The 16,650-nt window shown below is 41.6% G+C and overlaps 1 protein-coding gene across 8 annotated transcripts in view; it reads left to right on the top strand.

The window, feature by feature from the left end:
* BIRC6 (baculoviral IAP repeat containing 6) overlaps nt 1-16,650 on the top strand; it is a 4,524,268-nt gene that overhangs the window by 3,309,428 nt on the left and 1,198,190 nt on the right. For all 8 annotated transcript variants that reach the window (XM_044058419.1, XM_044058463.1, XM_044058448.1 and 5 more), the window contains exon 51: nt 2,226-2,505. In XM_044058419.1, coding sequence (XP_043914354.1) covers nt 2,226-2,505 — 280 coding nt within the window. The remainder of the gene's footprint in view (nt 1-2,225; nt 2,506-16,650) is intronic.

Here is a 16,650-nt window from a genome sequence, read left to right on the forward strand (position 1 = left end):
GGGAGTAGAGGTTAGGGGATATGAAGAATAAGGAGTGAATTAGTTGTAAGGGTGGGGAGGTGGTAGAATGGGATGGGGGTGTGTGATTGGTATAAAGATGTCTGGTGAGATAGTGTATGTAGGAAAGGCAGATAGGTAGTAGTAACAGAGTTGTAAAGGTTAATGGTTTAGTATACATGATGTATATCAAGAGTAATACTGCAGCAGTGTATCTATGTTAGGGAGGTAATAGTGATAGTTGTTTAAGAACTATGATTTTATGTGAAGCAGATAGGTTAAGCAGGAGAGTAGGTGAGATAGGAGTGAGTAATTGGTGGGTTATAAGTGATGAGTTAATTAGGTGAGGCAGGAGGGTGTGGGTGGAGGGAGTGGCCTATTAGGTATAAAGATAGATGTACTGGGGGCAGGTGGGAATGGGGGGCAGGGTAGGGGTGCAGAGTGAGCCCGCAGGGCGAACGGAGCGGGAAGAGCAAAAGGAAGGTAGAAGGCAGGTCTGCCTGGAAACAATCAGGAGAGTAGAGGGCAAGTAGATGGTGAGTATATAATATTGCTAAGAGAATAGTTGGCATACATGTAAGAGCAGAGAGGTTTTTGAGGACCACACAGGGCACAAATTACATAGACAGCTATACTTACAGAAAGCCAGAGAGGAAAGGCTGAGATGGGCTAGACAGGGAGAGAAGATATACTAGCAGCGAGGAGCAGGAGAAAAACAAAGTAGAGATAGTAGTATCTTCAAGGTAGTAAGTGGGAGACTATAGTCAGTAAGAATAGGCAGAAATGCAGTTGAGAGCGGGTATGGGCTTAAGGTCCGGGGAGGAGAAAAGTAAGAATGGTAGAATAGCACAGGAACAGTATAAAGGCTGAGGGTAGCTGTAGAGATAGAACAGGGGCTGCTGGCATCTGCTTTATGTGGCAACTAGCAGAGGAGCACTGTAAAGGCTATTATGTCATTCACTCTAACATTAACCAAGACACTAGTTCATCATATAGCACATTCTACAGGGACACATGCTTCCAAGGGACTTTTTGTTTAAGCTGTTTGTTGGCTCCTAGACCGATGGTTATGGGTGCAGACGTTAGGATACACAACACACTGTAGCTGGTTCTTGTTCTATAGTATGTTACTTGGCTTGATAAACAAGGAGATCAACTTGTCAAAATGGGATATGCACAAACCTTCACATAATGCATAGCTAGGACTGCTTTATTTTAGTTGAGACACCTTATTTGCAGTCCTTTTTTGTTCTGTTTATAAGATAGCTTGTTTAAGGCAGCAATATGACCGAGAGTGAGCATGGCTCATTTCATTGTTTTTTGCATTGCTGTAAGAAGGTATGTAGGAAGGGTTCACCCCTTTAATAGGCAAGTTAAAGTAATGTTTGCCTTCACCCCTTTAGTAGGCAAGTTAAAGTAGTGTTTGCCTTTTGTTTTAGACAAGTTTTAATATAGATGAATCGTGCTGCTGTGATGTTGTCCAATTTCTGCATTTGTCATCAGGCATTATAGTTTGGAAAATTGCTTCTATATACAAGACGTGGTTTAGCAAGGCTGTGCTTTTAAGGTTTGGTTTCCAAATTGTTGGGTGTCTTCATATCATTCTGTATCGTTCATGATTTGCTCTTCTCAGAAGAAAATTTGGATATGTAAAATACATTTGTAGCACTAAACCTGCAAGAGCTTCTCAGTTAATGTGTGCTAAATGTGTTGACTTCACTTTTTTTCTGCAGGAATTACTTCCCTGGAATGTTAGAAATCATATGTTTTTGCTTTTCTCTTTTCATTTTTTACCTTGAGTCTGTTTTATTCTTGGAGTGTCATTATCAGTGTTTGTGTTTGGCATTTGGAAGGAGTTTAGACTTCATTGTTCGTTGGTATAATTGTTTGAAGGACATTGAGTATAACAAGATTGTTTTGGGGGGGGGGTGCCAGGCACATCCTGAATTGCTGGACAAAGGTTACCTCATGCAGCTGCTATCTGGTGCCCTGATGTTCTCTGCATGCTTATTTGTTGATTGAAGTCCTGTAGTACAGTACACGGAATGGTAGATTTCTGCATAACTGTTTATAGCACTGCAGAGCAAAAATTAGTAGTGTACTTTAAGACCAAAAATGAACAGAGGTATTTTTAAATATCTGTGCTGTAGTTGTGTACCTGATTTGATAATGATGTGGTGGCCTTTAGTGAGGAGTTGTGACACTGTTCTTTAATTTGTTTTCTGCAGCTTGTCCTTCATCTGTGTCTGTTGAGTTAAGTGCTGATGGACTCAATATGCTGCCTTTATCTACCCCAGTCATCACCAGTGGCCTTACATACATTAAAATTCAGCTGATTAAGGCAGAAGTTGCTTCTGCTGTATGTCTCAGACTTCATCGTCCCAGAGATGCTAGTACCCTTGGGCTGTCTCAAATCAAACTGCTTGGGCTAACAGCTTTTGGGAGCACATCATCAGCTACAGTAAACAATCCCTTCCTTCCATCAGAGGATCAAGTCTCTAAAACCAGGTAGGTACTGTTAATCTGGAGTATTAAGGTAATGTGATGTGTGATTTGATGATTACTTTGGAATTTCTGGTTTGCTACAATTAGTTAAAATGTTTGTGTATCAGCATTCTTAGACATAATTATCAATCTTAAGAAGTTATGTGTAGCACTTTTACCCATGCAAAACTGGAGGACTTTTCCAAGTTGAAGATTCCTTTCCTTACTTTTTAGGGCATGTTGTAAGAGTCTGGATGTTTACTATGATGCAGAGTAAGTCTCTTCAGGATGCAGTGCCTGATAATTAACTGCACACCCTTACCTGAGCCCATGAGAACTATCCTCTTTAACTGGTATGGGGAAGTACCTGAAATACCTTAAGATGCACCACTTCTATGCTTACGTTCATTTATAAAGATTACTCCACACATTACTGTATGACGGTCATTTACATCAGTCAGTTAAAAAAAATTATTAGCTTGCTGGTGATGCAGAGATCTAGTCTGCCAAACAGTTTTCATATGTCAGACTAGTACTTCATCTGAACCTTTGAAACTTTGCCAGGTTTGTGAAAGCAGTTCATATCTGTATGGCTGGCCATGTCATTATCCTTTGTGAGAACATTTTCAACCCTCACAGTTGTACACTTTTTGTTTGGTACAGCTGTATTTTGTCTTTCATTAGGAATGTGTTTGAATAAATGTTTTCCTAAGCTGTTAGCGATTTACCTTTCTTATTGGTGGCTATTTTGAAAGGCTTGTAGGCTTACAGGATCTCTTGCCTCTCTTAGGACCTACTTCAACTTCAGGCAGTTACCAAGGCAAGGTGTAAAAGTGAGGTGTAAGGTGTCAAATGAAGGATGAGAGTAGCTTTACTTAGTTTGTTTTGATGACCTTTGACTCATTGTAGGTTTTGATCTTGATTAACAGTGTGTATGTTCATACAATCGAGAAAATAGGGAGTATGGTAATGACTGCACATGGTATTTTTAAGCCTAGCCATGCATCCCAAATCTCTGACAAGTTCTAATACCCTTGATAAGTGTAAGCAAGGCCTTGGGAGATGAACCATTTGCAGGTTGCCTGTGTCCATTAGAGACATAGGTGCCAAACCAGTTATGAATTTCCAGTTCCCCATCCAAATGTGTAAGTTGCACTTGAATTGAGTTAGGGAGGAACTCTGCTTTGTATGCATGTTGACAGACATTTCAGTTTCATGCTTAACAGCCTTCAAAAATCAAGCTAATGTATAACCTGTAATTCTAGAAAGCTTCCATGTATATAAAGCAATAGTAGTCCCTGATTTTGGTCCTTTGTCTACCATTATTTTTTATTTTTCTCCTTGACAGGTCAAAGGTTGAGATCAAGGGGCGATTGCACACATTATTTTGATGGTGATGAATTAGTGTGCAACAGTTATTTATGAATTTATTCATTCATAGATTACAGTCAAACATCTAAAGTGTACAGTTACAGTCATGCAAGTGGCTGAAGTTTAGGGTCGCATCTTTCCTCACATTATTCTGCTGTCTTCTTTTTATATAGCTTTTGATAATATTCTCTAAATCCCTCTAGAATCTCTCCTAGTCATAAGCTTTTCTCTCCCTCCCTTCATTCATGCACTCCTCTCACAACCTGCTGCTGTCTCAGCCTTATACCCAATGTATTTGTAGCCTTCAGAGTGTACTTTTATTAAAATAGTCTTCCCACTGCTGTTCTCTTCTTCCAAATCCTTTCATCTTCCCAACTCTATATTATCTTTTTTTTGGCTTGTTTTCCTGCTTGTTTCTTTCTTTCCTTTCGTACTGTCCCTTTGTATATCTTTCATTTTCTGTAAGTTATCCTCAATGTTCTTCTTTCGGCTTTTCCTGGTTAGGGTTCACCACAGCAGAACACTGATCCGCTAATGATTGGCAGTAGATTATTTACGGGTGCCGAGGTGTCAGCTCGACGCCCAACCTTCAACGAAGGCACGCCCATTCTATGCATGTCTTTCAAATGCCACTCGACCGTGGGGAGGACATGCAGACTCTACACAGAAGGCGCCCCAGCCGAGAATATGTAAGTTATCCTCAATAACTTTCTCTTATTCCCTTTGTAGTTGCATTATTTCCTGTAGTCTCTCCTTTGTCCTATCCCATTCCTCTGCTGTTTCCCCTTTATAGTGTGCTTGAACCTCTTCTGTAGTTTTTCTAGGTATATTGTCTCTTACTCATCCTCTATTAAGTATTCAGAGGTAATCCAGAAAGCTCAAATCTGGTTTGGTATCCTACCTGTGACCCAGACAGTGACAGAACTAACAAGAAACAGAATACAAAGGATTAGTCCAGATAAAATTACTTCAGCTAACAGATGTAGGAGACTCTCTCTGTCTCAGTCTGATGCACTCTCTGTGGGAAGAATGATGACACTTTGTTGCAATCTCAAGTAGTTTATTCACTTAAGTAGGTAGATGGATGAGTGTTCTTGCCCACTATTACGTATTGTGAGATTCTCCAATGTCTATCCAGTCTCACATCTGACTACCCTGCAGGTTGATTCCTTTCATTCACTGGCCAGTAAAAGTAAGAGGGGTCATTGTGTTAATCAAATGTATGTAATCATTAGGTATGTAACACCTGTTAGATGTTCATCAAATGAATCACTGCTGCAGGAGCAGTAGCTATATGGGTTACATGCTGCATAGGATATAACAGTTGGCTATCTTCCAAAGCTTCAGGGCACCTTCCACACGCCCAAACCAGTTTGAGCTGAGCTGACAAAAAGACAGGTTTGGGTGCCAGGCCTTTCAGAGCTTTCCTGTCACTGAAGAGTATACTCCTGTGAGTCTTTGACAGTCGGTGTTGTGTCTTTGATGGGCAGATAAGTTGCATTTGGGGCATAAAAACTTAAATTTTAAAGTGAAAAGTTTGTGTTTTAATGGACTGCCACGAGGCTATACTGTGCTTTTAAATTAGAGTACTCTTTTTCTTGCCACTTTAAAAGTTGTTTAAAGTAAGTGAAAACCATTTTTTTTCTGTGGAGAAATTGTGTTTGACTTTTTGGGGCTGGCAAAGTGCTGAAGTGTTTTTTATTGTGTTTTTTATGTGAAAAAGTGACTTTTAAGTTTTACTGGATCTTGCTGCTTCTTTTCCGCAGGAAAGTGACACCATTTTTGGCTTGACCGTGGAACAAAACTGTTGGTCTCATAGCCGGTCCTTCTTTCAGCCACAAAAAGTACAAAAAAAAAAAAAAAAAAAGCAGCCTTTGCCACCACAGCAGGCTAGCAGTTTGCCTCAGCTGCAGGTGGGTGACTCTGGTATGGCTAGTAATTGTACCTCAGACCACTTATCTTTTATCCCATGTTCCCTCTGTTGTAGCACTTACAGCCATTACGGATTGAAGGTTAGCCACATCCTCTTTGGCTACTGAAGTGCCGTCAGTGGGCAAAGGAGAGCCACTCTTGTCAGTCTTGTGAGTGAGTGGGAACAGGAAGGCTTTCCTTACCCTTGAGGAAAGCTGCTTCTGTTAATAACATTGATGGCCTTATTTTTCCTGTTAGAGATATACAAAACTAAATGTGTTTCCACCCCTCCCTGAATTTCTTTGGACAGGTCCAGTTCAGGGTTTAATTTAGGCTATTGATTATTCTTATAAACTAGTTTCTGCTAAAAGAAAGAGGGATACTGATTTTCTTGAAGAGAGTCAATATTTTGAATCTGCACAAGAAAATGAAGAGACAGCTAAGGAGGGCCCATTTTCTGATTCTGTCTGTTGGGGTTTCACTTTCTCTGGTAGTGTTTCCAAAATGCTAGTGTTTTGAGTGGGAGAACACTGAGATTTCTTAGTCCCTCAGAAAACACTATGAGATGCTACAGAAGGAATTTCCAGAGCCTTCACCCATTCTCCCAGTTCTGTCAGCTCTGGAGGATGTGTGTCTGTGTCACTGTCTGCAATTTTCCTGATAGCCTGCTGCCACTAAAAAGCCAGATAGAGTACATGAAGTTTCTCAGTCTTTCAAGTTTTTATACACTCTTGCCAAACTTGACCCAGCAGCTATAGCTTTAGTTAATCCTACTGCTGCTAAACATTTGGTTAATTCCAATCCTAGTCTTTCTGACAAGGATGGGATGATTACTGATAAGTATGGAAAAAGTAAATCCTTTTGTAAATTTGTTGTTCAGAATTTTGAATTGTCAGACTCGTATGTTAAAGTTTATTCTGAAAAATTGTCAAAGTACGAACGTTTTGTCTGCAGTTTATTCTTGTGAGGACAAATCTGCTCTGAATAGTTTAGTTTCTTACATTTTACAAGTCACAACTCATTGTTTGCAGAGTGTTTGTGTACAACTCCGATGATACTTCAAGTGCTATGGCCACTGGTACTAATTTGAGATGGCTTGCCTGGCTGGATTCTCAGAACCTTCCAGATGATGTGAAAAATGAGATTTGAAATTCTCCTTTGGATAGAGATGTAGTGTTTGGTTTATGTGCTGCAGAGTTTATTAAAAAGTGTGATGAAGGTGGTATGTTGATTCAGGTCCCCCTTTTCCAAATTTTCTAGGGATTCTGTAAACCCTCATTCAATTTTGGCAAAAAAACATTCTCAGGACAATGTGGGTAAACATTTAAAAGACTGAAAAGTGATTCTAAAAAGAATTTAGGGCCCCCCTCCCCACCGGACACAGTCCAGCAAGTCAGAATGATTATTAAAGGGACGTTGTTCCCCCCTCCCACCCTGACGGACTGTTTTTCATGCCAGAAAGCCTGAATCCCCACTTTTCTCTTTGGCAGCAGATACTTTTAGACAAATTGATTCTGAAGATCATTCATCAAGGTTAAAGATGGCAGTGAGGGGAAATCCCTCCTTTACAGCAGTAATTCCCTCATCTACCAAACCAAACTATTATTTCCCCTTGTCCTTTAACACATGCTTCCACAGAGAGTGATAGAACCATTTCCTCTTTACCAGTATGGGAAAGGTTTTCATTCAAGCATATTTTTAGTGCCAAAGAAAGAAAAATATGCTTGGATACCAGTTCTGCATCCTTCTTTCCTAAACATGTTTCTGATAGTGTCCAAGTTCAAAATAATGTCACTTTCATAGGTTCATAGGTAGGTACTAGGCTATTGGCCCTAGAGCCTGTATAAGCCTAGTCAAAGGTACCCTGGCTTTCGCCACCCAATAAAATTTTTTTCCTGTGCCACTGTCAAGCAGAGCCACAGAAGTGATCCCCGGGGTGAATTTCCTATCTCCCATCCAATCATCAAGATTTTTCTTGAAGAGCGGTAATGAGGAGCTTTGATATAGATAGGTAGTTTGTTCCAGAGTATGGGAAGTCTCTGGGACAGGAATCTATCCCTCCAGCATGTTCTGTTTATTGTGGTGACAAGGTTTAGGTCACTAGACCGTGTAGCTCTTGGGGATTGGGATTTCTTTAAGTGGAGCATGTCTAAAAGCTCTAGGTTTGACATAGCTTTGTGTGTTAGGCGGAGATGGCCTCTGAGTAGGCGATATACAACAGAGTAAAGCTGCAGTTTTTTGAGGCAGTCTGCATAGGTCATCTGTTTGAGGCCAGTAATCCCCTTTGTGAGGTATTTCTGTGGCATTTCCAGTTGTTGTAGATGTCTTGTGAGGTACATACCAAAAGGGGCATTGTACTCTATAATGGGTCTAATGAGTGACGGGTAGAGGGGAACAATGACCTCTTTTTTCCTGGATGAGAAACCTTTTGTGATGAGGTGTGCCACGTAGAAGGATTTCCTGACTACTGTGGTGATGTGATTATCAAAGGAGAGACTACTGTCCACCTGTGTCCCAAGGTCTCTTATCACACTTTCAGTGTTAAGTAGACTACCGCCTATGTGGTAGTTCATGGGTGCTGTTTACCAAAAGGGATGACAATGCACTTTTTGGCATTGAGCTTGAGGCCATGGCTTTGGCATCTGTCTCAGTGAGGCCCTTTTGTAGGATGTCCACATCTTTTGGAGTTTTGATTATTGCTCCTAGTTTGCAGTCGTCTGCAAACTTCGTTAGCCAAAGACCTTCTGTGTTGGCCTGTACTTCAGAGAAGTAGATACCAAACAGGAGAGGACCCAGGACTGAACCCTGTGGTACTCCACTTGTCACTGGTCTGAAGTTGGATTTTGAAGTCTGCTACTTTCACAGTGTGGGTTCTGTCATTGAGCCAGTTGGCAACCCATCTTGTGACATAGGGATTTATACCTAGTTTAGTGAGTTTTATCTATAATTCCAGAGTGGGGGATGATGTTGAAAGTCTTGGTGAGATCTAGATAGGCTGTGTGAACCACCTTACCCTCATCTACGGCTTTGGTGACTGCTTCAAAGAAGTCTATCAGGTTTAGGAGACATGATCTGCCTTTTACAAACCCAAACTGGGTGGGGTCCTGAGTTTGGAGATTACCAATGTCATTGTTTATAAGTTCCATGATGATACGTTCCATAGCCTTGCAGACCAGGCTCGTTAGGCTAATGTGGTGGTAGTTTCCGGGGTCTGTGGTGGCTCCCCCTTTGTGGAGTGGGATAACTGTCACTTTGCGCCATTCAGTGGGCACATAGCCTGAGGTGAGGCTATGATTGAGAATGGTGCTTAGGTGGGGTGCCAGTTCATTCTGTAGTTCATGTAGAACACAGCCTGGGATGTTGTCAGGTCCCATGGATGCTGTGTTCTTGGCTTTGGATAGTGTGTTTTTTACCTGTGCAGCCTTGGTTACAGGAACTTTGCATTCTTCTGGTATAGAGATGGGCCCTTTAGGGGATGACAGGGGGGTAAAGTTAGCACTCAACCTATCTCCCAGGATGTTGGCAATATCAGTTGGTTCTGTATATTTAGTGCCATTGTGCTGTAACTCAAAGAAGATCTGAGTGTTGCCATTGAGATTCTTGACATAGCTATAGAATGCTTTGTGGTTGTCTTTAGTCAGTGGCGATTTTGTTTTCATAACTAGCTTTGGAGGATTTTATGAGGGATCTCAGCTTCTTACTGAGGCTGACCAGGGTGTTTCTCCAATCATGGGATTTTACTCTTTTTTGCAACAGTTTCTTTCTTCTGTTGTAGAGTTTGTTTATAGCAGGGGACCACCAGATTTACTTCCTTTTTTTGGAGGATAGCATCTTGGTTCTGTTAGGGATTGCACAATCCATGCACTCGTGTAAGTGCTTATAAAGTGCATTTGTGTAGGATTCAGCAGTCATACCTCTATTGTCCGTCAGCATGGGTATCGTGAAGTTTGCCACTTCTGTCTTAAGAAGCGTGAAGTTGGCTTTGGAGAAATTTTTTACTGTGGTTTCCCTAATGGGGGGTAGGGGAGGGATGTGGATGTCTAGGGTGGATTAGCTTGTGGTCGGATCTGACCAACGAGGAATTGACCTCTGGTGTGGAGCACCGGTTGCTCATGTTGGTAATAACCTGTTACCTCTTATTCCTCATTCATGTTTCCTGGTAACACTACATTTTGAAGGTGCTTGTTTTCACATACCTAATTCTTACAGATTTCAAGTATTTTAATTTTTTTTTGTGTCTGGATCACATTAACATTTCTCTTCCTTGCATACCTGTCAACCTGGAAACATCAAAAATCTGGACAGAGGCCCATGAAAAGTAGGTACAACTGGGCAAAAATCAGGATGCTGATTAACATACAATTTGCATATGTAATCATGTAGCCCTGTTCTCCCCAATGGAATTGTGGGATACCAACATGAAGATTGAAGTCACTAAATAATAATAATACATAATGGCAGACATTTGAATTTCAGTCTTCATATCTCTCAGAAAATACATAACAATGTTATTCTAGCAACTGAGTTTACAGGAACAAATATTTAAAATCTGTTCCTATTTTTGGGCCTTTGTCCCACCATTAGTTTTGGCTTTGTCCAGATTTCTTGCTCTGAGAGATTGAGAGGTATGAGGCACAAACATTTCATAAAAAGTCAGGGTGGTTCTTTACTATCAGGGAAAGCTAGGAGTTCACCAGTTCACAACATGGAACGGCAGACAGGAAAGTAAGTTTAATGGAAAAACAGAGCTAAAATGTTTCACATCAGTAATGAAGAACACATGCACTGACAGCAACTCTGTTTAACCAGCAGTTTAAACAGTACTTTTACTGGATGGATAGACATCAAATACAAAATAAAAAAATAAGTAAATAAATTCTCGTATTGCTGCCACTTGAAGGAAAAAGACAATACCGGTGTAAAAGACCTCTGTAGTTTCCCAGTGATTGTGAAGATTAGGACTTTCCTAACTTGACTCCCATTACCCACAAATGGTGTGGAGTGGTCATACTAGTTAGCAGTGTGGAGAGCTCCCCCTCAACAAAAGCCACTGTCAGATGAGACCTAATCTTCACAATCATTTTCCCTAAACCAGTAATGTACTCCTCTAGTCTTGGTTATTTCAGCCATATTCATGATATAGGAACTGACAGTTATGAAATACCGTAATCTTAACAAGGATCAAACCTATAAAAGCAGCATTAACTCCATAAGGTACATAGGCAAAAAAAAAATATTAAAAAGCTGTACTTAAAACATCATGTATACATTTGAAATGCACAAATGATGGCAGTCACAAAACGAAAATTAAAAAAATCTATGACTATTTACTTTCTTGGGGTGGGGGCAAAAGAAGAACAGTCCTATCTGATTGGTGTACATCAAGAAGTATAACCAATGGGGGAGTGAATAAAAAAACAGAGGAGAAATTATGCTTGAAGGTTACATTGTTCTCAGAGACTTATGCCATGAACTAATACCTTATATTACATCTAAGAAAATAACTTCTAGTTACCATAGTCATCCTTTCAGGCAACAGTGGATAAAAGAATCTCCCCAGTAGTCGTTCCCCCCCACAACGGAGTCTTAACAGGTAAAATGTTAGCAGATGAGGTACTAGGGCAACCTCTACTCAAATTAGTTTTGCAAAGAAACACTGCATGGAGAATTTGGAACCTACAGGATCACCTTTTTAGCAAACCAAGGAGAGTTAACTTTCTTGACCAATTAGTACATCCCACAAGGCAGAGTTTCCAGTCGCACACAACATGCATGTGTCTATTTTCTTTCTTTTGGGGGTGGGGGTTCTGTGGATGTGCCAGAGGAGGATCCTTCATCTGCAGAAAACAGATCTACCTTGGGCGAATCCATCCCTCAGACTGTACAAATCACCATATTATCCACTCGTATATGCTGTAACCTCTTGAAAGAATAAATGCTGTCTTGGAAAACAATAGTTCAGTTACCATCACCAGCTGTACAGCCTAGTTGTAATGGTTTTACCGTATTTGTTCAATAGACCAGTTAAATTATTTAGTGTATCATAGGTAGGTACCAGGCTATTAGCCCTAGGGTCTATACAAGCCTAGCCAAAAAAGTACCCTGACTTTCGGCACCCAAGAAAATTATTTTCCTGTGCCCCTGTCAAGCAGAGCCACAGAGGTGATCCCCATGGTGAATTTCCTATTTCCCATCCAATCATCGATTGTTCTTGAAGAGTGCTAATGAGGACCTTTGTTTGATATAGATAGGCAGTTTGTTCCAGAGTATGGGAAGTCTCTGGGACAGGAATCTATCCCTCCAGCATGTTCTGTTTATTGTGGTGACACGGTTTAGGTCCCTAGAGCGTGTAGCTCGGAGGGATTGGGATTTCTTTAAGTGGAGCATGTCCAACAGCTCTCGGTTTGACATAGCTTTGTATATTAGGTGGAGATCGCCTCTGAGTAGGTGATATGCGACGCAGTAAAGATGGAGTTTTGTGAGACTGTCTGGAAAGGGCATCAGTTTGAGGCCAGTAATCCTCTTTGTGAGGTATTTCTGCAGCCTTTCCAGTTGTTGTTGATGTCTTGTGAGGTACATACTAAAAGGGGCGTTGTACTGTATAATGGGTCTAATGAGTGACGAGTAGAGGGGAACAATGACCTCTTTACCTCTTTTTGTCTGGATGAGAAACCTTTTGTGATGAAGTGTGCCACATAGAAGGATTTCCTGACTACTGTGGAGATGTGATTATCAAAGGAGAGACTACTGTCTATCTGTGTCCCAAGGTCTCTTATCACACTTTCGGTGTTAATTAGACTACCACCTATGTGGTAACTCATGGGTACAGACATGGCTTTGACACCAGGCATCTGTCTCAGTGAGGCCCTTTTGTAGAATGTCCACATCGTTAGGAGTTTCAGTTATGGCTCCTAGTTTGCAGTCATCTGTGAACTTCATTAGCCAAAGACCTTCTGTGTTAGCCTGTACTTCCAAAAAGTAGATACCAAACAGGAGAGGACCCAGGACTGAACCCTGTGGTACTCCACTTGTCACTGGTCTGATGTTGGATTTGGAGTCTGCTACTTTCACAGTGTGGGTTCTGTCAGTGAGCCAGTTGGCAATCCATCTTGTGACATAGGGATTTATACCTAGTTTAGTGAGTTTATCTATAATTCCAGAGTGGGAGATGGTGTCATAAGCCTTGGCGAAATCTAGATAGGCTGTGTGAACCACTTTACCCTCGTCTATGGCTGTGGTGACTGCTTCAAAGAAGTCAGTCACGTTTAGGAGTCATGATCTGCCTTTTACAAACCCGAACTGGGTAGGGTCCAGAGTTTGGAGATTACCAGTGTCTTTGTTTATAAGTTCCATGATGATACGTTCCATGGCCTTGCAGACCAGGCTTGTTAGGATAATGGGGCAGTAGTTCCCAGAGTCCATGGTGGCTCCCCCTTTGTGGAGTGGGATAACCATCGCTGTGCGCCATTCAGTGGGCACAAAGCATGAGATGAGGCTGTGATTGGGGGTGGGGTGCCAGTTCATTCTGTAGTTCATGTAGAAAGCAGCCTGGGATTTTGTCTGGTCCCATGGATGCTGTGTTCTTGGCTTTGGAGAGTGTGTTTTTTTACTTGTACAGCCGTAATTACAGGAACTTTGCATTCTTCCGGTATAGAGATGGGCCCTTTAGTGGGTGGGTGGGGGGGGGTAAAGTTAGCACTGAACCAATCTGCCAGGATGTTGGTAATATCAGTTGGTTCTTTATATTTAGTGCCATTCTGCTGTAACTTGGAGCGGATATGAGTGTTGCTATTGAGATTCTTGACATAGCTATAGAATGCATTGTGGTTGTCTTTAGAATCAGTGGTGATTTTTCAATAACTAACTTTGGAGGATTTTGAGGAATCTCAGCTTCTTACTGAGGCTGACCAGGGAGTTCTTCCAGTCATGGGATTTTACTCTTTTTTTGTAACAGTTCTTTCTTCTGTTGTAGAGTTTGTTTATGGCAGCGGACCACCAGATTGGCTTTCTTTTTTTGGAGGCTAGCATCTTGGTTCTGTTAGGGATAGCACAATCCATGCACTCGTGTAAGTGCTTATAAAGTGCATTTGTGTAGGATTCAGCAGTCGTACCTCTATTGTCCATCTGCATGGATGTCATGAAGTTTGCCACTTCTGTTTTAAGAAGTGTGAAGTTGGCTTTGGAGAAATTTTTTATGGTGGTTTCCCTAATGGGGGGGTGGGGGCGGGATGTGGATGTCTAGGTTGATTAGCTTGTGGTCGCATCTGACCAGTGAGGAAGTGACCTTTGGTGTAGAACACCGGTCGCGCATGTTGGTAATGACCAGGTCTAGGATATTGCTGCCCCTGGTGGGGGTGTGGATAAGTTAATCCGAGGTGTTGGAATTTATGAATTCAAGAAAACGTTGAGCAAAAGAGTTGGTGCATGAGTAGTTTTCCCAGTTAATGGTGGGGTAGTTAAAATTGCCCATTATTAGGGTGTTGGGTTGTACCCTAATATTTTCCAGTGTATCAAGAAATGAGGAGTAGGGATCCTGGGGCATGATGGGGGATCTGTAGCAAGTTGCAGTTTGGGCTACGGTCTTGCCCAGAGTTAGTTGCACTTGGATAATCTCGGATGCATTATACTGAGCAACTAGCCTGGAGGTGTGGATATCCTTAATGTATATGGACACGCCTCCACCTTTAGTGTTTCGGTCCAGGTTAGGTGGCCGAAAGGTGTGGTATGAATTATAGCCTGGTAATGCAGGGGTGCTCTCTGGATCCTTGAACCAGGTCTCTGTCACTGCACAGATGTCGATGTTCTCCATTTTAAGGAGTGCCTTGAGTGAATTCACTTTGAGGTTTAGACTTCTAGCATTGAGTAGCATTACCCTCAGATTTTGCTTACTTGTACCTGTTACGCCGGTGAATTTGTCATTTGAACCTTGCCTAAAAAAGGCACTATAGGAGTGGCAAGAGCCTTAGCCAGTATCCAAAATCCCAAGGGTGACAGGTGCAGGCAAAGCATCGTGGTCTGTTGATCATGTCATCTCAGGCAGACAGATACTGGATCCCCATAGAATGACACCAGAAGCTTAACCAATTGTTGAAGTCAAACATTTTGTCCTTGTACTGTGGTATCATTCTGGGTGATGGCAGGATGCTACTCAGGACTAGGGTCATATCTGCCTGGGCTACAAGATTGGAGAGCTCCTCCATGTCTCTTTTCATGTAGTCCAGGGAGGTACATCTCAGGTCATTCACACCAACATGGACAATGACAGAGTCATATTTGTACTTGTTGTGGAGTGACCTGAGTGCATGCGTTATGTGCCGGATTCTGACACCTGACAGGCAGCTGACAGTAACTTTCTCCTTGTTTAGCCTGGTGAGTGGAACATCAGTGTGCCTGACTATAGAGTCACCTATGACTAGAGTCTTGGGTACGTTGTTATGCCTTATGGGCTGTGGTTGAGTGGCACACTGAGTTTGTGGGCTGTGTGCCATTTAGGTGTTGTTGGGGGATGGAGATTGCATGCGTTTCTGCTTTGGAGGTCTCTGTTGCTTGAACAGATTTTTATTTAGAGCCTCCGCAAATGTAGGTGTGTGTTTTGTGTTGCTATGTGTGTGTTTTGGTGGTGTAGGTTTTGAGGGGCTATGTGATGAGTGTGGTGTGGTGCAAGTGTTTACCTTCTCCTCTTGACTGTCTAGTCCACTCTTGGGTGAAGAGAGCTTTGCTTCCAGTTTGGCTATATAAGTGCATCTCTCACAGGTTGAAGTGTTGGGTGGTAGGAGGAGAGGGTTGTCTGTGTACATGAGGAAATTAATGCATTACCCCAAGATGTCCAGATTCATCAGGTAGACAGGAGAAAACACCGGGAGCTGTCCCTTAGATATGCCTGGATAGGTGCTTATTTATTAAGTACTAAAAACTGTTTCCCTCTAGACAAGAGAGTAAAGTTGAGTGCTGTAGTAATTTGTAGCTTATTTAGGGCTTACAGCGAGTTCTGAACAAGTGCTGAGCTCAAAGAAACAGATTTGAGTGCTTTTTTTTTTAAATATAATAGTAGCAAATGAGCAAACTGATTCAAACAAATTAACCAATATAAAGCTAAAAACTGAGCCCTGTTCCAGCAGTCTGTGATCAGGCAAGTTCTAACTGCACACTCCTCCCACTAGGGTGCAGGGGAACTTTCTCCAAAAAAAGATGGTCTGGATTAGTGCTCAAGTTATAAAAACAAAGCTAGATTCAGCAGGTCTGAGTTTAGTCTCTGCTACAGCAAACAAGGCGTACCAATTTCATAAAGAAACAGTTCAAATAAGCAGGCACAGTAAGCCTTTAACCAAAAACTCCCAGCTCAGAAGGGCAGAATCTACCCTCTCCTCCCACAAGAGTGCAGACCACACCTTCTTAATGTAAAATAACTGGCCCAAATCCCAAGTGCTTAAACCAGAACTAATACACTCTTAGAATAACAGACACTAAGCCTTCAATCAGCAACTCCCAACTAAGATATCATCATATTATAAGTAATCACAGATTGCTTAACTTAGAAAAGCAGGCATTGCTACTTAGTCTACCTTCCCAAGTTTTGCTAGTTCTTCAAACAACAAAATCTGAACCTTCCATTCTGAAATGCTTACTTCTTTTTGAGACTGTTAGCCAATACGACATTGACTACTTTTTTCTGTTGCCTGTCATAGCCATGCATCTTAGAGTACAACACAGTCTGTCTGATGTAACATTACAGGCAAACTACAACAAAATAAAATACTAACTGCCACAGGAAAACAGGACTTGCTTTTTTTTAAAACTGCTTTCTTCAGTTAAAAACAGTTTAAAACAGAGAGGCTGCTGCTTGTCTGCTAACATGAGACCTAGAATCAAAATTCTAACTAAAATGCC

The sequence above is a fragment of the Protopterus annectens genome, chromosome 1.part2, assembly GCF_019279795.1.
Source record: "Protopterus annectens isolate FY-2018-M chromosome 1.part2, PAN1.0, whole genome shotgun sequence".
Lineage (NCBI taxonomy): Eukaryota > Metazoa > Chordata > Ceratodontiformes > Protopteridae > Protopterus > Protopterus annectens.